The sequence below is a fragment of the Onychostoma macrolepis genome, chromosome 01, assembly GCF_012432095.1.
Source record: "Onychostoma macrolepis isolate SWU-2019 chromosome 01, ASM1243209v1, whole genome shotgun sequence".
Lineage (NCBI taxonomy): Eukaryota > Metazoa > Chordata > Actinopteri > Cypriniformes > Cyprinidae > Onychostoma > Onychostoma macrolepis.
In genome coordinates, this window is record NC_081155.1 from 39726053 (window position 1) to 39753753 (window position 27701).

Below are 27701 nucleotides of genomic sequence, written 5' to 3' on the forward strand. Positions count from 1 at the left end.
CCCTTTCATCTTTTTGCCGACACGTGTACACACCTGAAAGATAGCAATCCAAGCATATCCAATGTTGTCAAAGTTGATAGCCCCATTATGCGGATTGTGTTCGCTTGCGTTGCAGTTGTTGTAATACAAGTTCCAGTTTACACATCCATGATGAGGGGGATCTTTGAAAACAAGATCTGTGACATTATCAGCCGTGAGCTCACAATCAGCCCTTCCAACTCTGCGCTTCGGGATGTCGGAGCAGTGCAACATTCCATTGTCCCGAGCGGTGGAGCAAATGAAGGGGACGTCATCGGTTTCGTCCGGTCTGTAGTATTCACTCACAGACTCTGAAACATTATACAGCCTGCAGAGAGACAACATGGAGTAAGTTACGGAGAAACACACACACACACACGCACACACACACACACACACACACACACACACACACACTGTGCAGGGTTATTATCATGAACTAAAACAAAAAATTAAATAAATAAATCAAATTAACTGAAATAAAATATAAAAACCATGGTAATACGTTAATACAATAAGGACCCATTTAAGCAAAATTAAAACAAAAACCTGAAAAATAATTAAAACCAAATCATCTTGAACTAAAAACTACAGTTATATAAAATAAAAATAAAAACAAAATAAAAAAAGCACAACAAAATTCATTTAAGTTTTAATTACTTTCAGTTTTTTTTAAAAAAGTTAATTAAAATTAAAATAAAAACTGCACAAATAAAATTGAATTTAAAATAGTTAAATCAATGATGCTAAAATAACACTGGCACTGACAACATCTTTTTTATGTGTAATGCATTATTCTGACTGGATTTTGACTGGGTGGAGATTTCCATTATACTGTACATTATGATCATTTTCACTTGATCATTTATTGTAGTAAAAACTGATTTTAATCATTAATTTTGCTCATTAATTATTCACATTATTTATTAACTAAAGTCATTCCAACATTCATTGTCTCATATAATATTTAGTTTGATCAATATTTTGTTAGTTTATTTATTTATCTTATCTAATTTATTTACTTGCTTTATTTTTTACTGTAAAAACAGACAGCACACTGATTTAAAGCAAGAATATTAAAAAAAGACCAATTGATGTTTTCATGTACCTTTTATCAATACACTAAACTCAAAACAGAATGCTAATTTACTTGACATTTAATATTTGCAAATTGCACTGCGTTGCATTAAAGACTAAAGCTGCCATGTTCCTGTCACAGAAATGTAACCAATTTAAATCCCCTTCAAAACAACTGTATCATGAAACAGTTCTTTCAATACAATTATAGAAAAAATAAATAATGTAAACTGCAATTTATTTGATGTTAAACTAATATAAATTATATACTAATTAATGCAAATAAGCAACACCTCTATACATAACAGATTAAAATGGTACTCTTTTCAAACACAGCAATCAAAATATCTGTATAAGGCATCGAGACATCAACCACTAATCACAGAATGCATGGTTTGAAATATAAGAATAAGTGATTAACTGATGAATTGAAAAAATATTTTCAGATCTGCACTCACATCAGTAGCACTACATTTGTATATGAAGTTTCTATTTAACATTGTAGCAGCATAATAGGCTTAAGACTCCTCTGACTAATGCTAACAGAAGTATCTCTCTGTCACCACCTCAAAGCTACATAATAATGTGCGATAGTGTGGAGCTTTTTGTTCTCTGAGCATTTACAAACCATTTGAGCCAGGAGAGCTTCTGCTTTAATCTGTCTCACATCCTGCTTATTAAACTGAGAGAGCCAGAAGAGCTTAAAGCTGCGCTATTAGGTAATCACATCATCTGCAAACATATTTATATTAGGTTTTAAGAGAGGATGTTGAAGAAAATGGTCTGAGAATTGGCCCATATGTTACTTGCCATATCTGAAACTTAGCAGCATGTTTTTTTTTTGAGAGAGAGAAATTCCAGTTCAAATTCAACTATCCCATGAAATAGTCCTTCTGATACAATTTTAAATAATAAAATTCATTTGCTGTTAAATTATATACTAATTAATACAAATACCCAATTTTAAACATAAGAGATCCAAAACACACAACTGGTGCAATGTTTTCAAACACAGCAATCAACATATCTATCAAAATCCTCAAGACATTAACCACTAAATGAAGATGTCAAGGCCTGAGAATTGTCCCATGTATTATTAATTTTAACAGCTGAAATTATAAATAATTTTTTTATTTTTTCTCTCACACAATAAGTCTGAACTACAACTGCACGTATTTTAGGCCTTCCACTGCAGATTTCAAGCCAGCACATTCAAAGGGCCTGGATCCAAACCATAAAATTTGTCATTTCTAGTGTTGTAGCATTTGAGATAAAACAAATGCTCTTCCCTCTTTTGTCACACAAAAATTGCCCAGAGGTCATCTGTTTTTTCGAGCTCATGCACTGAATGCATTACACAGATATTCTGCAGTTTAGTAAAGACCTGAGAGAAATGAGAAATAATTTACTTTATAAGCTCTGTATTTAATTGCACCAAGGTCCACACTGATATATTTTGGAGGACTGAAAGATGAGGGGGTGGAGGACACTAATATGACCGCTTTTCTCAAATTAACTGGGTTATTAAAATTCCTGGGAATCTTGATGAAAGAAAGAAAGAAAGAAAGAAAGACTATACGTCAAAGCATTTATACTCTGAGAAAATTAAATCGAATTGCAGTGTCTTGAAATGCTAATTAGTCAGGATAGTCATTTTTCTTTGTTAAAAATTAATTAAAATGAATATACAAAGGAGTGGACTCCTTATGAAAGTGCCAAATCGTGTGGGAAACAGAACTAGCTGCAAACTCCCAAAATAATGAGTAGATGTGCAAACAGACAAATTTGTACATCTCATGGGATTCACTGAGACAGAAAGCTATTTTCACACCTGAGATAGGTGTAATATGACTGGAAATTTTTGTATTTGTGCTGTAAGCCACGGTAAACATTTATTAACTGGGTCATTCTATAAAACGGGTGCCTTTTCCAGTTTTACAAGGGAATTAAAAAGTAAATATTTATATGATTTTATATTTAAAGTCAAATTAATTCATTTCAATATATACTGTGATATAATTATGCCTTCATAAATATAAAAAAGTTGACTATTTTAGTTTAATCTGACATTATAAGCCTTGTGTCTAAGGTCATGAAACTACAAAGTGCTTCTTATTAAGAACATATATGTTGGTATTTCTAAAAAATATATCCACATTTCAATTTTCAGTAATTTGTTAAACAAAATAATGGTAGCAGGGTTGAGTTTTTCCACAGTTGTAAAAATTGAATTCTTTCATTCTTTCATTCTTGAATTATTTCTTGAAAAAAAAAAAAACACACACACACATTTAAATTTTCAGTAGTTTGTTAATGGCAAAAGAGTTGAGGTTTTCACATTTGTAATAATATAATGCTCATAAAAATTTTTTTTTTTTTTTTTTTTTATTCAGTAGTTTGTTACAAAACATTGGTAACAGGGTGGAATTTTTCACATTTGTAAAAATGTTCATATCTATCTAAAAATAAATTTTTCATTAGTTTGTTAAACAAAATAATGGTAACGGTTGAATTTTTAAAAGTTAAAAATAGGAGACAGTAGCTGTTTACTTCTTTAAAGGAAATGCTGTAAATTTTGTTACTTTAAAGGAAACATATTATGGTAACAGGGTTAATACAAAATCAAATGCTACCTTTTATTTGGTTTTCATGGAATGTGAATATTTGCCAATACAGCAAGAACAGGTCAAAAAGGCATCCACATAAAAAAGAAGAAAAATAACTATGTTAAAATACAGTAAAGTTTAGAAAAAGTTGACATGAGTTATGTGTTGTTAAAGTTATTAACAATGCAGCTGCTTTGTAGAATGACAAAAAAAGTTTCAATGAGAAACAAGACTTTTCTGAAGTAAAGGCCAATTCTTTTGAGTTTTGAATGCAGATAGCAGCAGATGCACGTAGACTGAAGTGGATATTGTAAGTGGTTTTTGACAGACAACGCAATAAATGTTGTATGCACAAGAGAGCTGGATTTTTAAAAGGGCAGCATAATTTGAGTGAGAGAAGCATTATTGTAACAGACGTTGCTTGGATAGTGTTGGGCTTTGGGGAGGGAGCTGGAGAGAAGCAGCGATGCACCTGAACGGGTCAAGGCTTCTTTTAGCACTCTGGCTTTCTGGTATGCAGTACATCAGGGTGGACAGTTGTCAAAATGATTCACTGGTGCAAACTGCCTTATGGATACTCATTATTCAACTCTTTACTTTGTACACTCTTTATAATCAATGAGGCCCTTATGGCATATATAATGCGAGAATTGATATCTTGTGTCAGCATGCACAAAACAATATAATGCAACATTTATCTTTGGCTTTGCTGTAATCTGCTGAGAAAATATATATCCTTCTTAGACGAATTCCTCATTAAAAAGGTAATTCCAGGTCTATTACCACACAAAAATATTTCACGTGTCTCTCAGTTTGTGAAAACAAAGGAAAAACTGTACTGTGTGCGTGTGTGTGTGAAGAAGCACAAATTTCAATGGTCTATAAAGTCTTACAAAAGATTTACACTTTTTTTTAGAATGATCTCTGAAGGATCCTGTGACACCGAATGGCTGCTGAAAATTCAGCTTTGCTATTACAGGAATAAATTAAATTTTTAACTAAAATTAAACATTTTAATTAAAAAAATATATTTTAAATTGTGAAGATATTTTACATTATTACTTTTTTACTGCATGCAATTGTATTAAATTTAATTAAATAAATACAGCCATGGTGAGAATAAGAGATTTTCAGAAACATTAAAAACTCGTTCTAACCCCAGACAACCCATGTGAATTACAGCAGTATCATAACCATACATTTTAAGGCAATTCAAAGGACAATTTAAAAATGAAACTTATTTAAAGGTGCCATAGAATGGAAAACTGTATTTACCTTGGCATAGTTGAATAATAACAGTTCTGTACATGGAAATGACATACCGTGAGCCTCAAACACCTGTCAAGAATCCGGTCTATGAACTTCCGTTCACTCACCACCAGAGGTCACCCACTCACCACATGGACTCTTGCACTACACTACTGTTGCACTTCACCCCCGGACTACAGTTCCCATCATCCATTGCACTGATGACACACACACAGCTAATTCCACTGATTACACAGCTGATTCCTTACATAAGCCATGTACATCCTCAGTCAGATCGCCGAGTATTGTAAGCACATATCGCTACCCTAGCTGATAGCTACCTTACGGAGCCAATGTAGTTTTCATAGTCATAGTCTTGCCTTGCCTGTTTTCATTCTAGCCTGTGTATCTTGGTTTCAACCCTTTGTCTTGCTGTATCGGATTGTATTTGCCCCTGCCTGGATTATTGCTTGCATACCTGGATTATCTCTCTTTGCCTTGCCCTTTTGGATACTGTTCACCGATCGAAGACCCATGCTTGTTCTAGGAATACTCTTTGTTTTGCCTCATCTGTATCTGTTTGCTGTGTATCGACCCATGCTTGTTTCATGACCATGCCTTTGAATAAAGTTCTGCAGATGGATCCGCACGACTCGCGTTCTGGTTACTCCGTAACAACACCATTGTTTCCTCCTTCTTATGTAAATCTTGTGAATGCAAAAGACCACTGAAAAATAGGCAAATCAGAACATAACACCGACTGTAACGTTACAGTCGGGATCACTAATAGTTACGCCCCCAACATTTGCATATACCCGCCCATGTTCTAGGCCAGCCGAACCTACACAGCCGAATCATCAGAAGTTCTGCAGGTATTGTGAAGAAACAAGCGATGACAACAGAGAAAATGGCAGATCATGGAAATAAATGTTATGTTCCAGGCTGTGCAGGGGATGTGAATTGCAGGGATGGGTTGGTGTCTGTTTTCAGAAAGGCACAGAAATCAAATAACACGTTCTAATAAAATAACACGAGCCACTAATGGGACATGGTTAGCTGCTAGCGGTAGCCTGTTACATTACAGTACATAAGATTTCACTTACCACATAAACAGAGTAAGGAGAGATGACTGAGGATGATGGCGAATGATTTACAGATCCTGAGCACCACTGACAAGCATCTGATCTTGTAAAATGTGTGGTACGTACTGCTGCTCCATAGTATAAACAGCACGTGCGATCGCAAATCTCGAAAGTGAAAGTGAAACTAAAAAGTGATTGTGCATTCAAAGCAGTTTCAATGCCCAGCATATTAATAGCGGCTCCCTGATGCCTGCATTTTATTTACAGTATAATTACAAAAGCGATATAACTGCGCAAGAAAGTATTGAAATACATATTTTGTGTTTCCTTCCTGTAAGCTACTGAAATGAGTTGCATTGTGAAACAGCCAATTAGAGCAGAGCTTCCAAATAAGGTAATAACAGACCATTTCATTCTAGGGACAAATCCTAGGGTTGTAAATGGAAACGTAAAACCATTTCTGGAGATTTTTTGCCCTTACCTAAGCCACATACCTTCTATGTAGATATCAGAGAACAATTTAAAATATTGTATCAATGCATTCTATGGCACCTTTAAAATAAAAACTTCATATTAATGTTTTAAATGGATAGTTTATCCTAAAAAGAAAATTTTGTCATAATTTAGTCACCCTCAAAAGAAGATACTCTGAAGAAAGCTGGTAAACAAACTCTTGCTGGTAGCCTCACTTCCATAGTATGAAAAAAAATACCCTTGAAAATGTAGGATTTATACATTAAAAAAAAAAAAAAAAAAAAACACTGGCAAAATATCAAGTTTATATTTGTATCAAAATTATTTTTATTTTTCTTCTTTTTCTTTATCGCTTTCTTCTCTGGTTAGAGAAAAGAAACGTGTTTAAAATTTAGGTCAATGTAAGCTTTGTAATAATTGTGTATATGAAGTTCTGTAAAGTGTGTTGAAATTTAATTGTACCTGCTTTACCCAATGCAAATGTTCACTGTGAGTGATTGATGGACAGTTCCCTTCCATTGGGAAGCTGGCAAGGGGAGGGAATAAAAAAAAATAGGTAATGGGGAAAAACAGGTGCGTCATTCCTTTTGGACTTCAATATTAGTGACTGCACGGACATTAATTGATCTTTGTGCTCTCTGTCCTGAGTGGTTGGTCCGTTTTGCTACGATGCGATCAGACATTTTGAGCAGATAGCAGAGAGAATTTTTTGTCCAGCTCAAGCGCAGAGTGGAGTGATCTGTTCGCCGGATTCACCATGGCCTGTCGGAGGACTGATTTCATGCACCATTGCGACTCGAGAGATTGTTCGTTCGGACGGTTCCATGTGCAAGTGGACTCTTCAGGACCCTGGACTACCGTCAAGCTTTACACATGTATATACGGAGGATTTGTGAGTACAGTCTGACTGAAGTTTGTTGACATCGAAGGTTTTGGAGAAAAGTGCACCAACGATTTGAGGCCCTTTACGTGTATGGTTTCAGAGACTGAGTTTAGGTTTTTCACTTCCGTTATTGCAGTATTGAGTGTTTTGACTAATTTAAACAAAAGGAGGTAGACCATTAACATTTGTAAGATGTGAGCTGATTATTAACGATTCTGTTTGTGGGAAACAAGTTCATTTGAGAGTCCATAGGAGGTACAAATGAGTAAGATTAATAGTGTTTCATACAAGTTCATTTGAAGAGAATCGTTTGACTTCATACTAGTGTCAGTCCTCTGTCGTGTGCTTCCCGCCCTTTTGTGTCCTTATATGGTTTCTCCTGTCCTTGTTAAGTTTGATTATGATTTTGTCCAGCTGTGTGTGTTAACTATCTTGTGTATTTAATTCCTGCCTGTTCAGTTCCAGTTTCTTGTCTACTCGTTACTCCCGGTGTTCCTGTGTGTCTGTCCTGCCTTGTCTTGCCCTGTTGGTTTGAATTAAAGACTGTTATTTTGAAGTTACTCCTTGTCTCCGTGTTCCTTGTTCCTCCCCGCTGTGTGCACCGTGACAGAAGACCAGACCTAAACTGAACATAAGCGGCACCCCTTTTCACCGTTTTGTTTTCTGTTTTTTGATAGTTTTTGTTTGTGTTTCCCCCGCGGCATGGAAGTCACCGCTCGTCTTCCTGCTCTAGCCCGCGACTGATGCGATGGCCGCGCATCAGTCAAGTTCACCGGCCGCTTTGAAGTCAGCCCGCCAATCGCGGCTCTCTCCAGCCCGCTGGCCGTGGTTCACTCAAGCCTGCTGGTCCATCATCAGTCAAGTCTGTCAGCCGATCATCTGTCCAGCCCGCCGGCCTCTCATCAGTCAAGTTTGCGGGCTGCCGCTCGTTCATATCTGCTGGCTGCCGCTCGCTCATATCTGCTGGCTGTGGCTACCTCAAGCCCGCCGGCCGCTCCGAAGTCAAGTCCACCAGCCGTGGCTCCCCCAAGCCCACCGGCCATTCCGTAGTGACGGCCAGGAGTGCCGTTCCCAGTGTCCTGACCAGAGTCCAGTGCAGGATCCAGCCCCTTACCAGAGTCATTTTAAAGTTGTGTTGTGTCCACAGGAGCAGTTTTAATCCAGTCTTGTCTTGTCATGTCCATGGAGACTCGTCTGGGGCAGGCGGCTCCTCTAGTCATGGCCGTGGAAGCCATTCCCAGCTGCCCTGCCTCTCCTGTCCCGGAAGTGGAAGCGGTTCCTGAGGCAACCCTGTGAGGGCCCCTGACTCCACGTCATGCCCAGTATGGACCTCAGCTTCTGAGCCTAGCCCACGGAGGGAGGGCTTCCTGCTCCTGTGGATTGTTGTGTTCTGTGTGTTTAGCCCCGGAGGGCTCCTGATACCCCGTAGCTGCCCCATGGATTTTTTTGGGGGGGGGGTAGAAGGGTTCTGGCTGTAGGGGTCGGGCCGAGGGGACCGAGGCCATGGCCCCGAAGACAACCCGCCATGGCCTCCTGTGCTCCCTGCACCGCCATGGCCTCCTGAGATCCCTGATCTGCCATAGTGCCCCGAACTGTCTGTTCTACTCTGGAGGCCCCTGTCCTGTCATCCTGTCCATGTCTGTCCTGAGCGCCCACCCTCCCTGGGGGGAGTTATGTCAGTCCTCTGTCGTGTGTTTCCCGCCCTCTTGTGTTCTTATATGGTTTTTCCTGCCCTTGTTAAGTTTGATTATGATTTCGTCCAGCTGTGTGTGTTAATTATCTGTATTTAGTTCCTGTTCAGTTCCTTTTCATCTGGTCTACTCCCGGTGTTCCTGTGTGTCTGCCCTGCCATGTCTTGCCCTGTTGGTTTGAATTAAAGACTGTTATTTTGAAGTTACTCCTTGTCTCTTTGTTCCTCGTTCCTCCCCATTGTGCACTGTGACAACTAGTCAGTTTAAGAGTAATTTCTGTTTCCCAGTGAGTACCAATTGTTTCTGAATAAGAGTGATTCATTGTATTTGAGGTAACTGATGTTTCATTATTTGATTCAACTATATTTGGTTATTTTATTTTATTTTTAATTTAATTTATTTTATTTTATTTGTCTCTTAAAGGGTGAAGTATTTGAATATAGTAACATTGTGTGGAGTGTATCTTGATTTTCCTTTGACAATTTACATTTCTATCAATGTGTTGATTTGATAGACCCTATTCATGTGATTCTGTCACTAGTTTGTTTTTTTGGGAATTGTTTTATTCAATAAACTTCAGGGTTTATTAGAACTTTAATTTTGTCAATCTGTTTTCTATTACTCTCAAACACGCGGGAGTATAGGTTTTGTCAATGGAGGCACCGCTCTTAATAACAAATTATTCTTGTAGTATCTGCCTATCCAATTTTCAGGGAAAGGACCAATCATTACTGCTTACGACTACTGGGATACCAGGGCTCCTGTCAAGGCATTATTTGAGTGTACCCAGCTGGGGAGGGTTACATGTGGAAGTCAATGGCTATCAGCAACTGTTTGGTTACCAACCTTCTTCAAAATATCTTCTTTTGTGTTCAACAGAAGAAAGAAATTTATACAGGTTTGGAACAATGTGAGGGCAAGTAAATGACAAAATTTTCATTTTGGGGTGAACTATTGATTTAAAGCCTCCAGCACACTTGCCTCACAAGCTTCCATTGTACTGTAAGTGCATTACTGTACATGCTGGTTCTTTGTTTTTTACAAACTGAGGGATGAGTTAATATAATTTACTACAGTAATATAGTGTAAATCCAATAAACTCATTAAAACCTGGATAGTGGCCTTCAAGGCCCCCCAAAAGTCATTGTTCCATCTGTTGACACAACATAAACAGGTTCCACTGAGGAACATACCCATGTGGTTTCAGAGCATTTATGATTGCAGCAGCAATTTTGCGAACCCTGCAATTGCATTGTATTGAATAGCTTGCATTAAAAAGCACCGCTTTTGCACTTACATTCTGACGTTGCTGTCAAAAAAGCAACGGTTGCGCAGAAGCCCCGCCCACAGCTGCACGCCAACAATCCCGAAGATGAAAAACACAAAGAAACAAAGCAGCAAGACATTTCCCAGCATCGGTAAAGTATCCAACAGCAACGTCACCAGGATTCGCATACCTACGACACAGAGATACATGATGTCACGAACGCGCATTTAATAACATGTGCAATGAAGCATCAAAGCCATCGAGGTTCACTAGACACGTTTACAGACAAGACTGTGGTGTTACATTTAACTTTGATGACTCTGATCTGACATTCACACACTTCATGAACACATTTTCTCAGTGTCTGATGTGTATTCAGTAATTGAGCCAAGAAACACACACACACACACACACACAAACAAACTCAAACTTGCAGGGCTTTGGCTAAAGCTTGGTGGTTTGAGAATAATCGAATTGGAAACTTAACAGCCACGGGCTCTCACTCCTCACTGAGTCCAAAATCTATTACTGCTTTGCTGAACACACACACACACACACACACACACAAACTTATTTGGTATGTGTTGACAAAAAGAGTGAGCTATAAATGGTAAGAGTATCCGTGAATGTCAAGAATTTACTGTCTCAGTCTACATTAAACAAAACAGACACTTACTTTCACTGCTGGACTCTATCCATGACTGTAACATACACCAGCTCCTCTCTGAGGACTAATAGCATGTGTGTGTGAGTGTTTGTGTATTTTTTGTGGTCCATCAACTATATGATGTTGGATTGTGGGCACTTAACTGCAACAATCAGTGTCAGTGACCATGTTAATACATCATGGGAGTCTTGTCTACTCTGTGCGTGTGTGATTCTATAAATACAGCAGGCACGTTTTTTTTTTTTCAGACCAACTCCAGATCATTTGCTTCAAATCAATAGCTGGGTTGTAAAACAGTGACACTAAGAGAGAAACGGGAAAGATATACACATGGAAACAAAGAGAGGGAAAACAGTACTCACTGGGAACTCTGTTGATGGCTCGTAATGGTCTGAGAACCCGCACAGTTCTGATGGCTGAGAAACTAACGTTATGACCATCTAAAGAATACTCCAACATCCTAAAACATAAGCAAGAGAAATTCACTTTAACAAACTTGAAATGTAACACAATAAGGAAATATATATATTAAAGAATAATGAAGTAATATATATATATATATATATATATATATATATATATATTTTAAAATGTATATAATATATATTTTGATAATGACATTATATAATATATCAATCAACTCAAAATATAATATAAAATAATAAAATAATATTAAAATCATACTAATATGTTTTCAACCATTTGATAACTTTCAGAGACATTATAATTATAACATGTAACCAATTGATACAATACAATACAATACAATACAATACAATACAATATAATATAATATAACATATTTTTTCAAACATTCAATGGCATTCAATATAATGTATTATATTAATAAAAATTCATAAATAAATGTAATTATTTATAAATAAAATTAAAATGTATGAATAAAAATAAACAGGCAGATAATTAATATTATGATATTGGAATTAATGTGATATCGATTTTATTTACATTTAACACAATACATATATATATATATATATATACACACACACATACATACATACATACATATACATAAACATATACATATATATATATATATACTGTATATATATACACATATACACTCATGGCCAAAAATATCGGCACCCTTGCTAAATATGATCAAAGAAGGCTGTGAAAATCAATCTGCATTGTTAATTTATTAAAAAAAAATCACAAAAATCTAACCTTTCATTGGATAATGAGAATTTAAAATGGGGGGGGGAAATATCATTATGAAATAAATGTTTTTCTCTAATACACATTGGCCACAATTAACGGCACCCTTTTATTCAATACTTTTTGAAACCTCTATTTGCTTGTTTAACAGCTCTAAATTTTCTCCTATAATGCCTGATGAGGTTAGTGTCAGGGATTCAGCCACACCGCCCATCACGTTAACGAGGTCACTCTCACCTGCCTAATAATCACTTCCACCTGTCTCTGCCAATCAGGCTCCCTTTATCTCTGCTTTCACCCTCTATGTCACTGTCTGGTCTTGTAGCTTCATTACTGACTTACCTGACTCCCTGTATGTTTGCTTACCGGCAAGCTCCTGCTAGGATTACCTCTCTGTACTCCAGCGAGCTGTCATTCCCTGTGACTCATCTGGAAGAAGGAACAGGATGTTACTTCGATCAGTTAAGCCTCTCAGTCTTGCCTGCAAACTGTTTGTTTCCCATGTGGATTGCTGACCTGAAGTCTACCGACTCCTTCGTCAATAAACCTGTTGTTTCATCACGCATCCTTGTGTCTCCTGAGTATTCGCTGACAAAAGACCAGACCGCACAAACAGAATGGATCTCCATCGATCCGATCCGGCGGACGCTTTTGACGAGCTCGTCAGTGCTCTCCGAGCCTCCCTCACACTGATCCCCACTCCACCATCTGCCTCTGCCAGTCCCATGGCCATACCGTCTGCTTACTGGGGCGAGGTGGTGGAATGTAGCGGTTTTCAGCTCCAGGTCTCGCCACGGAAAGCGCTAAGGTGGCCTTCTTGCTCTCTCTCCTGTCTGGTCGTGCGCTGCTGTGGGCTATATGGAATTTGCAAAGCAGCCTAATTAACTCCTTCGACGCCTTTGTGGCTCATTTCAAGGAAGTTTTTGGGCAGTCTATCAGCTCATCCGCTTACGCCAAGGAAGATCGACTGAGTGACTACACTGCAGTTCCACAGCCTCGAGCGGTTGGGATGAGGCTGCCCCGTTGACTGCCTACCACCAAGGGCTTGATTCACAGATCCGCACGCAAATGGCGATCTACCATGACACTGTGGGATTAGAGAATTTCATGCTGCGAGCCAGGTGGATCTCTCAGCGCATCATGGCCTGTCACTCCGACACCGCTCTTCCACCAGCCCTGCCCACTGCCGGTTACCCAGCACCAGAACCGATGCAGATGGATGCCACCAGACTCACTAGCATCCAAACATCTCACTTGGAAGGAGCAAGATGATTGTCATCCGGTCTCTGCTTGTATTGTGGATCCTCCGGTCATTTCATTCAAGCCTGTCCCACTCATCCACCACGCCCAGCAGTGAGTACCCTCCACATAGATCCAGCTGTGTCTACCTTGAAATTGTTGACAGTCCAACTACTCACCCCAAGTCATTCTGTTGCAGATCGTTTACATCGACGATATCCTTATCTACTCCCAGAACCTGGCCGAACATCGCCACCACGTTCTGCGGGTCCTCCAACAGGTGAGAAAGCATCAGCTGTACCTAAAACTCGAAAAATGTGAGTTCCACAAGACCACTGTCCAGTTCCTGGGTTACATCAACCGTGAAGGAATTCAAATGGACCAGGGGAAGGTTCAAGTCATCAGCACCTGGCCCCAACCCCAGTCTATCAAAGAACTTCAACGTTTCTTAGGATTCTTCATCACAGCCCCCATCACATCCCTGCTTCGCCATCAGCCCAAGTCTCTGTCCTGGACCCCGGAAGTCACCACCACATTTGAAAAGCTGAAGAGCGCCTTCTGCACCGCTCCCATCCTCAAACACCCGGATCCCCAACTCCCTTTCGTCGTAGAGGTGGATGCCTCCACCACTGGGGTGGGAGTGGTGTTGTCTCAGTACCACGGAGAGCCTCCTCTCCTCCACCCTTGTGTGTTCTACTCCAAGAAGCTTAGCCCAGCGGAGCAGAATTATGACATCAGGAACAGGGAGTTGCTGGCCATTAAACTGGCACTCGAAAAGTGGTGTCCCTGGCTGGAGGGAGCACAACACCCATTCACTGTAATCACAGATCACAAAAATCTAGACTATATTCAGGATGCTAAATGACTCAACTCTCGCCAAGCCCGTTGGGCCTTGTACTTCACTCGGTTCAACTTCACCATCACTTGCCATCCTGGTAACAAGAATGTCAAAGCAGACTCCGTCTCTTCATCAGCCTGACAGTCCCACAGCACCTGAGCCGATTCTCCCTCCAGCCATCGTAGTCAGCCCCATTCAATGGCAATTGGACAAACGGATCCGCATCGCCACTCTTACTGAACCTGCTCCACTGGGAGGCCCAGAAGGGAAGACCTATGTACTTCATGCTTCACCGGGCTCTGGACATCCAGGCAGCCAGCGAACTCTCTCGCTCCTCCAAGCTCGGTACTGGTGGCCCAGTCTGGCCCATGATGTCTCCAAGTATGTCCACCGCTGCTCAGTCTGTACCATGTCCAAATCACCACATCACCTACCTTCTGGAAAACTGGTCCCACTCCCCGTAGACCCTGGTCCCACATCAGAGTCGATTTCATCACAGATCTCCACAGCTCAGACAACTATACCTGCATCCTAGTAGTAGTTGATTGATTTTACAAAGTCTGTAAACTAATTCCCCTCAAGGGTTTACCCACCTCCTTAGAGACTGCAGAATCCTTATTCCATCAGGTCTTCAGCAACTTCGGTCTTCCTAAAGACATCGTCTCCAATCGTGGGCCCCAGTTCATATCCCGGGTTTGGAAATCATTCTTCAAGCTCCTAGGCGTTGCCATCAGCCTTTCCTCTGGTTATCACCCTCAAACTAATGGCCAGACTGAGCGGAAGATTAAAGAAATCGGGAGGTATCTGCGGTCATACTGTCACAACAACCAACACCGCTGGAACCGCTTCCTACCCTGGGCCGAGTATGCAAAACTCTCTGAATCAACCCACCACAGGATTAACACCTTTCCAGTGCATACTCTGTTTCCCTGGACGGAGGAACCATCTGAAGTTCCAGCTGTGGACCACTGGTTCCGAGTGAGCGAGAGAGTGTGGGACTCAGCTCATGTCCACCTTCAGCAGGCAGTGCGTAGACACAAAGACACCAGACATTCCCTTACTCCCGTCTATTGCCCAGGGGATAAGGTATGGTTGTCCACTCAGGACTTGCGTCTTCGCCTGCCTAGCAAGAAGCTGAGTCCTCGCTATATAGGTCCATTTACCATCCAGAGGCAGATCAATGAAGTCGCTTACCTGTTAACTCTTCCAGCCCAGTATCGTGTTCATCCATCCTTCCATGTCTCGTTACTCAAACCCTTCTCTCCCTCTGCCTCAGGTCCCGTGGTATCTGAAGTACCTCCTCCTCCCGAAATCATCGGGGAACCCACAATCTACCAGATCCGAGAGATCCTGGACACCCAGCGACGAGGCGGTCACTTGGAGTACCTTATCGATTGGGAAGGATATGGTCTGGACCCTTCCCTGTTGGCTGAGTACCATCACAGTCACCCTGATCGGCCAGCGCCCAGAGGTCGTGGCCATCCTCGCTGCTGTGTGCGGGCGTCAGGAGCCACCCGTGGAGGAGGGGGTACTGTCAGGGATTCAGCCACATCGCCCATCACGTTAACCAGGTCACTCTTACCTGCCTACTAATCCCTTCCACCTGTCTCTGCCAGTCAAGCTCCCTTTATCTCTGCTTTCACTGTCTGGTCTCGTAGCTTCATTGCTGACTTGCTTGACTCCCTGTATGTTTGCTTACCGGCAAGCTCCTGCTAAGCTCCACAGGGAATGGTGGAGCGCTGGAGCACAGAGAGGTAATCCACCTCTCCGTGCTCCAGCGCTCCACCATTCCCTGTGGCTCATCTGGAAGAAGGAACAGGACGTTACTTCGATTAGCTAAGCCTCTCAGTCTTGCCTGCAAACCGTTTGTTTCCCATGTGGATTGCTGACCTGAATTCTCCTGACTCCTTCGTCAATAAACCTGTCGTTTCATCACGCATCCTTGTCTCCTGAGTATTCGCTGACCGTTAGAGAACACCTGACAAGAGCTCAGAGACCATTCCTTCATCCAGAATCACCCCAGACCCTTTAGATTCCCAGCTCCATGTTGTTGGTGCTGCTTCTTTTCAGTTCACCCCACTCATTTTCTATAGGGTTCCAGTCAGAGGACTGGAATGGCCATAGCAGAAGCTTGGTTTTGTGTTCAGTGACCCTTTATTAAAAATGTTTTATTTATTTTTTTTAGGTTTGTTTTTGGATTATTGTACGGTTTGAAGATCCAAACATGGCCCATTATAAGATTTCTAATAGAGTCAGTCACTTATTGATTCTTTATCTGTTGGTATTTGATGGAATCCATGATGCCATGTGTCTAAACAAGATGTCCAGGACCTCCAGCAGAAATATAGGCCCACAACATCAAAAATACAGCAGTATATTTCATTGTACACATGGGGTACTTTTTATTCCGGTGTTCACCAAACCCATCTTTTTTTTTTTTTCATCTGACCATAGAATCCAGTCCCATTTGACGCTCCAGTAGTATCTCATAACTGAATATGCTGGAGCTTGTTTTTGGATGAGCTAGGAGAATTTTTCTTGAAACCCTCCCAAACAACATGTGGTGATGTAGGTGCTGTTTGACCTCAATTATCTTTTGCTGCACATCAGAAATATATTCTGTGGTTTTTCTCATTGTGATGGCTGATTTAAGCTTTGTTTTCTCTCCTATTTATATTTCTGTGAAACAGGAAGCCATGGCTGGATCATTTCATGTTCATAATCACCCTGGAGTGGTCAATTGTGGGTTACACTTTATTTTGATAGTCCACTTTAGACATTCTACTAACTATAAGTAACTCTGTAACTACATGCCAACTAATTCTCATGAATTTGCCACTACATGTTTACTAACACTCCGAGTAGACTGTTGGGGTAGGTTTAGGTTTCGTAGAATAAGTTGACATATACTTGCAAAATTTCTCATATTTAGTATGTTGTGGACCCATCAAAATAAAGTGTTAGAAGATATTAAGCAGTAGGGCTGTGCAATTAATCGTATTCGATTTATCATGCGCATCTCGTCAGTAAAGCCAGTTTCCTGATTGGCAGTAAATCACCATCACCTGCTTTCAGATGGAGCGGCAGTTAATACACAGAGCCGTAGTTCACTGACAAGCTACGCTAAACCGCGTTCATAATCGAAGGCGATTTAAACCGGCTTTACTGACGAGATGCGCATGATAATCGAATACGATTAATTGCACAGCCTTATTAAGCAGAAACTCTACTAATACTCTAATGACTGCTAGTTGACATGTAGTTGCAAAGTTACTTCCTGTTAGTAAAATGTCTAAAGTGGACTATCGAAATAAAGTGTTACCAAATTGTGAATATCAATGGGAATATACTTCAGAGATATTTTACTCATAAGAATTTCTAGGGGTGCCAATAATTGTGTCCAACGTGTATTTGAGATTTAAATTCCCCCCCCATTTTAAATTCTTATTATCCAATGAAAGGTTAGATTTTTGTGAAAAATATTTTAAATAAAAGATCAAAAGGATTAACAATGCAGATTAATTTTCACAGCCTTCTTTGATCATATTTACCAAGGGTGCCGATATTTTTGGCCATGACTGTGTGTGTATATATATATATATATATATATATATAAGCAGCAGTATTTATCCTCACACTACCATTCTAAAGTTTGCATTAATTTGATGAAAAAAACCCAGTTAAATTGTGATTATTATTACAATTTAATCTATTGCAATTGAATTCTATCATAATATATTTTCAAAAGTAATATTCCTTTGATGTAAAGTTGAATTTTCAGCATCATTACTCCAGTCTTCAGTGTCACATGCAGTGTTGGGGAAAGTTACTTTTAAAAGTAATGCATTACAATATTGCGTTACTTCCTAAAAAAGTAACTAATTTCGTTACTTTTTATGGAAAGTAATGTTACGTTACACTTTAAATATGAGCAGGGCTTGATTGTTTTTAATACAAGTTCTATTTATAGCAAATGTAAAAGCCCTTTCACACCAAAATGTGTAATGAATAAACCTCAGGCTGAAGGAAAAGTAAATTCACGTCTGTACAGTAGAATACAGGAGAAGAAGGTTCAACACTCTTCAGCAATAAAAAAAACAAAAAAAATGAAGCACAATTGTTAGTTTATCTAAAGTCATTTTTGCTTATTAGTATGGTTTAACTGGATCATCAAAGGTCAGCAGCAAAGGCATTGGTTAATAAAATGGGATTATAAACATTCGTGTTGTTTAACATATGTAATTATTGCAGGTTTGCGTCATATTCTGAGTTTGCATTTCACTGTTTTAATTCATTCTGATGAATACTAAATCAGTTTTTTTGCGAGTGGGGTGAATTAATGCACAATCACATTTAGTCTAGAACTACAGTAACATCATGTTCACACAATGCACTGTCAGTCAATAAATGGGAAAAGTAAATCAGATATTTTCTTATAAAATAAAAAGTCATGCGTTACTTTACTAGTTACTTGAAAAAAGTAATATTATGTAACTCGCGTTACTTGTAATGCATTACCCCCAACACTGGCTTCAGAAACCATTCTAATATGCTGATTTGCTGCTCAAGAAACATTTTAAAACCGTTATGCTGTTCAATACTTTTGTGGAGACTCTGATACTTTTTTCAGGATTGTTTGATGTATAGAAAGTTCTAAAGCATAAACCACGGGACAGTTTAAATTGTTTCATGAATGCTACACAGAGACTTAAAATTTCTCTTTCTTGCTCTCGAACTCACAAGCTGTGCGACAAGATCTCTAAATGACGCAACACAGCAGCATGAGAATATGTAATGTCACTAAATTGATTTAGAAAAATTATGTTCTCCCCACTGAAAAGTGAAAAGTAGATCTTAGGCCAACATGAATGTATATGCTATATATATACTAGTTAGTGTTGGTTTAGTACTGTTTTAGCCATACTTTTCACCTAACTGATAGGAAGACCAAGGAAAACTAGCTGGTTAAGCTAGTTAAGAAGCCTAATGGAAACACCAGTACACCAGAAATGTGTTACCTTTGTCCGAATTAATGACCAACTTGTTGCTTCCTCGCTCACTCAAGAGCACATTAACGTTTTAATGAGTGATCAGGCACTTGAACTGATTTTTGGACAGAGAGGAAAACTACAAATCACTGTGTCAGTGACAGCGCAAATGACAAGAGAGACACGATACAGACAGACACAGAGACACTTGCCTGGTGGTAATTGTCATTCATGAGCTTAGCTGTGACACATCGACTTGACATTAGAACTTGACCTGACATTAAAACTGGATTTGACATTAAACAAACACACACACACACACACACACACACATACACAGACACTGTAATAGTTAAGAGTTTAATGACTCATCAAATTCTAGGAATCGCACACTAATAGTTGACTTTTTAGATTTTCAGAGCGTGGCACTCTCAGCTTTGTGATTTGTCACTCACCCAGCCATGACGATAAAGAGGTCAAGGCGGTTCCAGGTGTCGCCAAGGTAACATTTCGGACCAAATATGCCCAAGGCCACCATTTTGAGCACCATCTCCACAGCAAAGAATGCAAAGATGAAATCATCGAAGGCCTGTGGAGAGAAGAACCACACATCGCTCATGAATACATTACATTAAGAAAAGTGAAACAGCTGTCATTTCATTTAAAGTGCATTTTTATACTGGTCTAATTAAAAAAAGTTTCCTCTTTAAACCTGGTTTGTTCAGTTAGTCTAAAAACAAACAAAAAAACATTCCCTGTAGAAAAAAATGAAAGAAATTGTTTAAATCGCATTTTGGCTTGACATATGTTGTTCAGGGGCCTGTACCATGAAGCCGGTTTAGCTGGCTAGCCAGGTAAGTTTCAGTTTAGTTTGCACCAATCCTGGGTTTTAGGTACCATGAAAGTAGCTTGGCTTTTAGCTGTGTTCATTGCCATAGTAACTTACACTGCACAGCTAACCTGCTCCGGGGCAGGTTATGTTCTGGGTTAGAGATCTCAAATTGAAATTGGACCAATCAGATGTGAGCAAATTGACACAATCTGATGCAAAAAAAAGTCACTCCCCCAGTGTGCTCTTCCTTTCAATTAAAGGTCACTATGAAGTACCTTAAAAAATAAATAAATAAAAAAATACAACAAAATTGTCTGACTTTATATGATAATTAATTACAATTTACATATGATTTATATTATTATTACTCCATTACACACAATCACTTTTAGTTTAACAATTATTATAAAGCATTTATTTTAAATGAATATTAATATATACAAATAATATGTAATATAAATAAGGGATAGAATCAATAGATAACCCCTTAAAAATGGCTTACATGTTTGAGTCTCTATCAGTATATATTATCAATTATATAAACTAACTTCACAAGTTTCACTTGTGACTGCACTGATAGAGCAAGATAATTTCCTTTATTTGTCCTCTTTCATGGACAAGTACTTCAGTGGAAATGCGTTTAAATTCCTCATATTCTTTAAACTCAAAAGAGTTTTGAATCTCGCTGGCTCTCTCATGAGAAGTGAATCACACTTGCTCTGTTTTGTGATTGGCTGTTCACCGCTGATGTCACACATTCATGTGCACGCGCTCCACAAACTCAGGATCAAAGCCTGAGTTGACAAAGAAAGCTGATGATCAGCATCATAGTACCAATAAAGCCAGATTGGAGTGGCTTTGTCAACTCAAAACTTATCCTATAACTCTGAATTTGTTCATCTACCATCATGGTACAGGCCCCATGTCTGGGTAGTAACTGTATTAAGCATAGTTTAGGAAACCCATGGTATAATGTAATATTTAATGTATTTTATGATGTTAATATATTAAAAAAAAAAAAAAATATATATTTTCTTTATCTTGCTTTTTTATATCAAAATTGGTAATTGGTAACTTAATGGTAAATTAGATGAAAAATAATCTAAAAGTAATCTAAAAGGCAGTCAGAATACATTGACCAAAATGAATAACCTAAATTATGTTACTAACTAATCAGTATTCAGTAATGGATTGCAATTTGTAAGTGATCTACCCAGCACTGCCAGCAAGCTTTAAGGACTACTTTTTTTTACACAATAGAAAATATGATACATATTTTAAAAAGACTTCACAATAAACATTAAGCTATTTTGCTTTATTTGTATTAAGTAAACTAAATTAAACATTTACTAACAAATGTTTGCTGAATGGCAGAGGCACCTAAAAATGCCTTAATTTGACAAAAAAAGTGGAGTATGCAAATAAATGAACTAACATCACTTTTCTAAACCGTTTTTTTATCATTTACTTTTGACTAACTTCACCCAAGGTGATATATTAGCTGGTGTTTGAAGTCGGTTTCCCTCAAGTTCACACAGCTGTTCTAACAGAGTAACCACAGGTTTAGTCTCCTAATTGATCTCATTTAAAGCAGCACTTGTGTACAAATTTCACCGACTTCAACAATAAATTTCAAGACAATCTCTGTCGGACTTCAAATTGCCTGTTGTGAGCAATGTTCCTGTCATTATGCAGATCCACGGGTTATTTGCAAGTTGTTTTGGAGAGATTACAGATGCATATTTTTTGGAGTCTGTCGCTGATGCTTCACGGTGTTGCTTGTGGGTTTCTGTAAGAACTGACAGTTGACGGCATTTGGGATGCACATAAACGCTTTCACGCTGCTCTGTATTGAAATGTTTCTTGATAGGATTTTGATAGATTTGTATAATAAATTGTTACAGTTATTAATCCTAGTTATTTGTTTAATATATGTCACTTACTCTATTGAACCTGACGTGGCCTTACTGTACAGGGCTTCAGTTAATTTGTATTAGTAGTCAATCCACTGACTACTCTCAGAATTAGTTACAACTTTTGTATATATTTTAAACAATATAGGCCCGAACTAAAGAGCACTGCAGGGATGATTTATTTTGTAAGCCAGAAACAACTCAGAATGTTAGCACTTCTGGTTTTATCGTCCTGAAGTCGGTGGGTTTTTTGAATGGGTTTCTGGAAAAATGCCTGAAATCTGGTCTGTGGCTAACACAAGCTTAATATACTGTATTTTTACGTTTTATTCTACATCATAAAATACATCTGTAATAATGATTTTTTTTAAAGCTTTTCTTGAAAAAGTCGCAAACTAACAAGTGGCTAAATGGGACTGAGGTTGCCGAGGACATTAAACATCCCGCCAGACAGGTAAACTCATCTACTCACTAGTCCTCTTTTAGAGACTCATTGTGTTTATAATCATGCTCTTGCAAACTATTCCAAAATGTTTTAAATAAAGACTGAAAGCATTGTTGGTGAAGTCATGTGACCGTATGTAGTTCATTTATGGTCTACATTTAACTTTTTACTTCTGACGATTGTATTTAGCCTAATTAGTTGTGTTCATCTGTGAAGATTATCAAGAACAAAATGCGAAAAATCAAAAAACTTTGTTGGTCACAAAGCTAATTTTAGCAAAAATCTAAAAGCCAATGGAAAAATCCTATTGGGTTTGTGTCAAGCAAACCAGGATGATATGGAAGCTTGTTTCTGCCACAGGATTAAAAAAAAAAAGAAGAAAAAAAAAAGCTTTTGACTTCTTTTCAGAATTGTGAGATAAAAAGTCATAATTACCTTTTTTATCCTATGGCAGAAACAAGCTCACATAGAGTATTGCTAACTTCTGGTTTAGCCTACAAAATATGTCATCACTGCACTTGCTTGATACGTATTTCTGCAAATACCACTTTGATATTTTGTTTTAAGTAATCCAATGGAACATTTTAAATGTGGTGTAAATGTCTAATTCTTCATGCTGCTGTTTGCATTTGTTGCATGCTTGTGATTTTAAATGCTCCCCCCTCCCCCTACCATTCAATCAAAACAACAGGCAGAATTGAGGAATCACATAGATTAAAGTCTTTAGGTAATGAATCCACGTGTGTCTGTGTTATGTAAGTGTGTCTTACCTGCAGGATGCTGCACCTGTCAGAGTGGCACTCCAGGTCTTGGCAGGGCTGGAACATGCCGAGCGTGACGCAGTTGAGCAGAATCACCAGCATGCTGACTCGCTCAAACCACGTAGAGCTCCAGTTAAGGTAAATACAGCTCACAAGGAAATCAAGAGTTCAAATATTCCTTTATATTCAGCAGTCATTTGTTTTCAGTGTAAGAACTAGAGTCAAGGGATTTTATTCTATCAAAAGACTAACTACACAAATCTAAAAATCTTCTAAATTAAAAAAAACTAAAGAAAAGAAAAATAAAATAGGCTATTATATTTTTGGTATAGTGCCAACCATGAAGAAACAGAAAAGTGGCTTTAAACAAAACCTGTTTATCTCATAAATATAATGCTTTCATTTACTCTTGATTTTGGGGTCTTTCTTGAGTAAAATGGAGTGTCTTAATACAGTTTAGCAGTTCAAAGCAAAACATAAACATACACTACAGTTCAAAAGTTTGGGGTCAGTAATATTTTATTTTATTTTAAATTGTATTTATTTATTTATTTATTATTTATTTATTTTACAACAAAACCTCTTATGCTCACCAAGGCTGCATTTATTTGTAAAGATTTTAAAAATAATAAAAATGTATTTTATACATTTAAAAATTCAGCAGCCTTTACTTCAGTGTCAGTCTTCAGTGTCACATGATCCTTCAGAAATCATCCTAAAATGCTGATTTGCTGTTCAATAAACATTTCTTATTATTATCAATGTTAAAAAATATATATACAAATAAAAATATAACACTTTTATGGAAACCATGAAAAAAGAACATCATTTATATATATATATATATATATATATATATATATATATATAAAATAATTAATAAATGCAATTAAATTAATCATTAATTAAAAAAAATATTGAACAGTATAGCACAGTAGAGAAAAGAAGAAACAAAGCAGAGTAAAATAGAGTTACGTAGAGAAGGGCACAATTACATTACATAATTATTTTAATTTTATGATTGCATAATTTGCATCATAACACTTATATTACTGTACTGTATCCTGTTTGGAGAAAAGCTGCAATATTTCCCCATCACCAACTGATAGAATAGAACAGAATTGAATAGCTTTTTAACACACAGCTAAAAAAGTAGTGAAATAGATGGAACTGAGCATGAATAATGTACAACATTTGTAGATTAATAATTGATTTTGTTCTCAAGAAGGTTGAAATAATAGAATTTGGATTGCATAAAAACCCATCATAATGCCTGCTTCAATAAAATGTCTTTTTTAATATACTCAATTCCTGTTTGCGACCATAAACCATACAACGTAATAAAATGCAATAAAGCCATTTTGTTTTCATATGGGTCTAATTAAAAACTGCAATTACATTTTCCCATTACAGTGCACTGATCTACACACATACCTGCCACTGTAAAGCCAAACTCAGCCCCACAGGCACCATGATCAGACCAACCGCTTTACCTCATTAATCATAAACCTGCCACAGAAACACACTGTTCACACCATCTCAATCACCACCCTAAATCCTGCAATTATCCTCATTTACATCAGGATACAACACCACAACTCGATTAGGATTTAAAAAGCTTCTTTAAACCCTAAAGACTATATCCATTTGAGTCTCAGAGCAGTACTAACAGATGAGAGGGATGTGATCAGGCCCCTGCTGTTTCCTCGGGTCTCTGTCTTACCGAAACCCTTCTGGAATTCCAGCAGACTTCCCTTTCGCTAGAACTGGGACAGCGTTCCCCTCATCAAACATTTATCCAGAGCCCACACTAATGCATACAGACAACTCCAGCTCTCGTCTCTCATCCTCAAGATTGTTGTGGTCACATTCATGCCACTTCGGCGGAGGATAATGATGATGGCGATAGAGAACAGAAATGAGATGAATAAGGTGATGGAAATCTTTGCAAATCCAGAAGCAGTACTGCCATCACTTCATGTGTACATGCACAAACCAGTGTTGGCCAGTAAACTTAATGATGTTCTTTCTTCTATGGAACGCAAAAGAAGATATTTTGAAACATGGCTCTCTTTTTTTGGCCATACCATGAAATAAGTGGGGTCCAATAGGGTTTTGAAACAGATTTTTATTATGTAGTCTAAAAGATTTATTTTGTGTTCTGCAGAAGACCTCATTTTCATCGTTGGCCGAACTATCCTTATACTTTAATTTATGTGTATCTTGTAGCACAACAAACTACAGTTTCAAATATCTCTCCCAATACTGCAGTGTTGTTTTCCCTTTCACTACTTGAAATAAAGATGACTATATAAAATTTCAAATTAAACATAAATATTAAATTTAAAAATCAGAACTGTCAGAAGAAAACGTAAAATGTTGTACTGGCAAATAATTGAAATTAGGTAAAGCTGAAGTACTAAAATTACTAAAACTGAAATGAAAAAAAAAAAGAAAGCTAGATAGAAACATTTATAAAATGAAATAAAAAATTATAAAAGCACATAGCAAAATGACTAAAACTTATATGAAAATAAAAATCAAAAATTATTCAAACTGAAAATATTAATAAATACTATAAAAATAATACTAAAGACAAGACTTTAAAGGTTTTTTCAGGCTAATGGTCAATTCTGCTGATGTAATGATTCACAATACTGATTTCACAATTTTATTTTCCGATTTTATCACTTTTTTTTTTATAAAATGAGATTTAAGACAAAAATAAAAAGTGTCTTATTATTTCTCAGACGAAATGCTGCACATTTCTTTGTAAAATTGAATATGTTAAATAACAAAATGAAACAGAATTTTTTTTATACATTCTGAAGGTGTTTATGGAATATGTAAAAATTATGTAATTTTTTTATTCGTAGAAAAAATTTTTTTTTTTGACTTTATCCAAAGTTCCGATTTTTTTATTCGCAAAATGTATGCAAATTTGTGCACATTTAATTAGATAATGCCTCAATTTGCATATTTCAGAAAACGTATACTTATGTATTAAAAACTTATGTATTACTTTTGTAATACAAAACAGCTGTCTTAATGTACTGTGATTAATCAACTGGGGAAGTATGGTGATATCCATTATCTAAAATTTCACCCTACAGTACACTCTTAAAAATAAAGGTTCTTTATTGGCATCAATGGTTCTATGAAGAACCTTGAACATCCATGGAACCTTTCGAATGCAGAAAAAAGTTATTTATAGTCGAAAAAGGTTCTTTAGATTTTTAAAATGTTCTTCAAAATGGTTCTTTTAGGAACTGCTCACTGAAAGGTTCTTTGGGTTCTTCTATGGCATCACTGCAAAAACACCCTTTTGAAACCTTTATTTTTAAGGGTGTATTCACCTGTAGTGTCTTGCCTTAAATAACACTGACACAATATAAACACAGAGATATGCTTTAGTCCAGAGACTCAAAATGCCAAATGAAAGCCTGGAGTACTCTGTCATAACGCATTTAAAAATTAGCAACTCACCCTCGCATCAAATTAGTGGAATTCAAAGTCATGTACTCCTCGACTTCTTCATAGAATAGTGCAGAAGGCACCAGTACATAATGGCTGAAAACACAGATATGAGATTTCTTGAGATCTCCAGCGCCTAATGTGCTGGAAACACACTGATTTGGTTTCCGGCAATATGATCATAACCTCATTCCTCCAGGGATCCTACAGCACTGAAAAACTTATTTCATAGTGCAGAGAATTTTTCATGCAGTTGTGTCACACAATTGTTTTTAGTATTGATACTAATCATAAATGTTTCTTGAGCAGCAAATCAGCATATTAGAATGATTTCTGAAGGATCATGTGACACTGGAGCAATGATGCTGAAAGTTCAGCTTTGCATCACAGGAATATATTACACTTTAAAATACATTAAAATACAAAAGAGTTATTTTAGACTGTAATAATATTTCACAAAATTACTGTTTTTACTATTATTGATCAAACAAGTGCAAACTTCATAAGTGTAAGTGACTTCTTTTTAAAAAAAAAATTAAATAAATAAAAACACTGAGCCCAAACCTTTGAATGGTACTGTATATGAATCTAGAAACAAATTTGATATGAATTTTGGTATGCAATTATTTATTGACATGTCTAAGACAGTGCATTCTGGGAAAAACTAGGACTGTGCATGTGCAGACAGTGTGTAATCGCTGCATGTGGATGGATCGTGTTAGCGCAAGCGCATGCAATGTGCTTATTTTTATCTTCTTGAGGTGCATCTGAATCCAAACATAAACAAAGCGCACATACTGTATACACACACCGCGTACGCTCATTATCCTGATTACTCCAACAAACCATAATACACAACTGTTTCTATGGTTGCTTAGTAACAGATTGGTGGCTTTTAATGTGAAGTGAAGAAAAAGACAGCTGAAAAGCTGAGGGCTCAGTGGGTTTCATGCACTTCAAGTCAACATATTTAAAAGGTCATTTCATGCCCAGGCGATATAGGAAAACAATCTGAAAGT

At 37.6% G+C, this 27701-nt stretch overlaps 1 protein-coding gene across 3 annotated transcripts in view; it reads right to left on the reverse strand.

Moving 5' to 3' along the window:
- The window catches only part of cacna1hb (calcium channel, voltage-dependent, T type, alpha 1H subunit b), a 117530-nt gene that overhangs the window by 56154 nt on the left and 33675 nt on the right, over positions 1-27701 (reverse strand). For 2 of the 3 annotated variants that reach the window (XM_058770543.1, XM_058770550.1), the window contains exons 3-7: positions 23218-23329; positions 19713-19846; positions 11376-11473; positions 10377-10536; positions 34-346 (exon numbers count right to left, since the gene is read on the reverse strand). In XM_058770543.1, the coding sequence (XP_058626526.1) occupies positions 34-346; positions 10377-10536; positions 11376-11473; positions 19713-19846; positions 23218-23329 (817 nt within the window). Of the gene's footprint in view, positions 1-33; positions 347-10376; positions 10537-11375; positions 11474-19712; positions 19847-23217; positions 23330-27701 lie in introns of those variants that run through there. The other variant, XM_058770561.1, reaches the window with a different exon arrangement.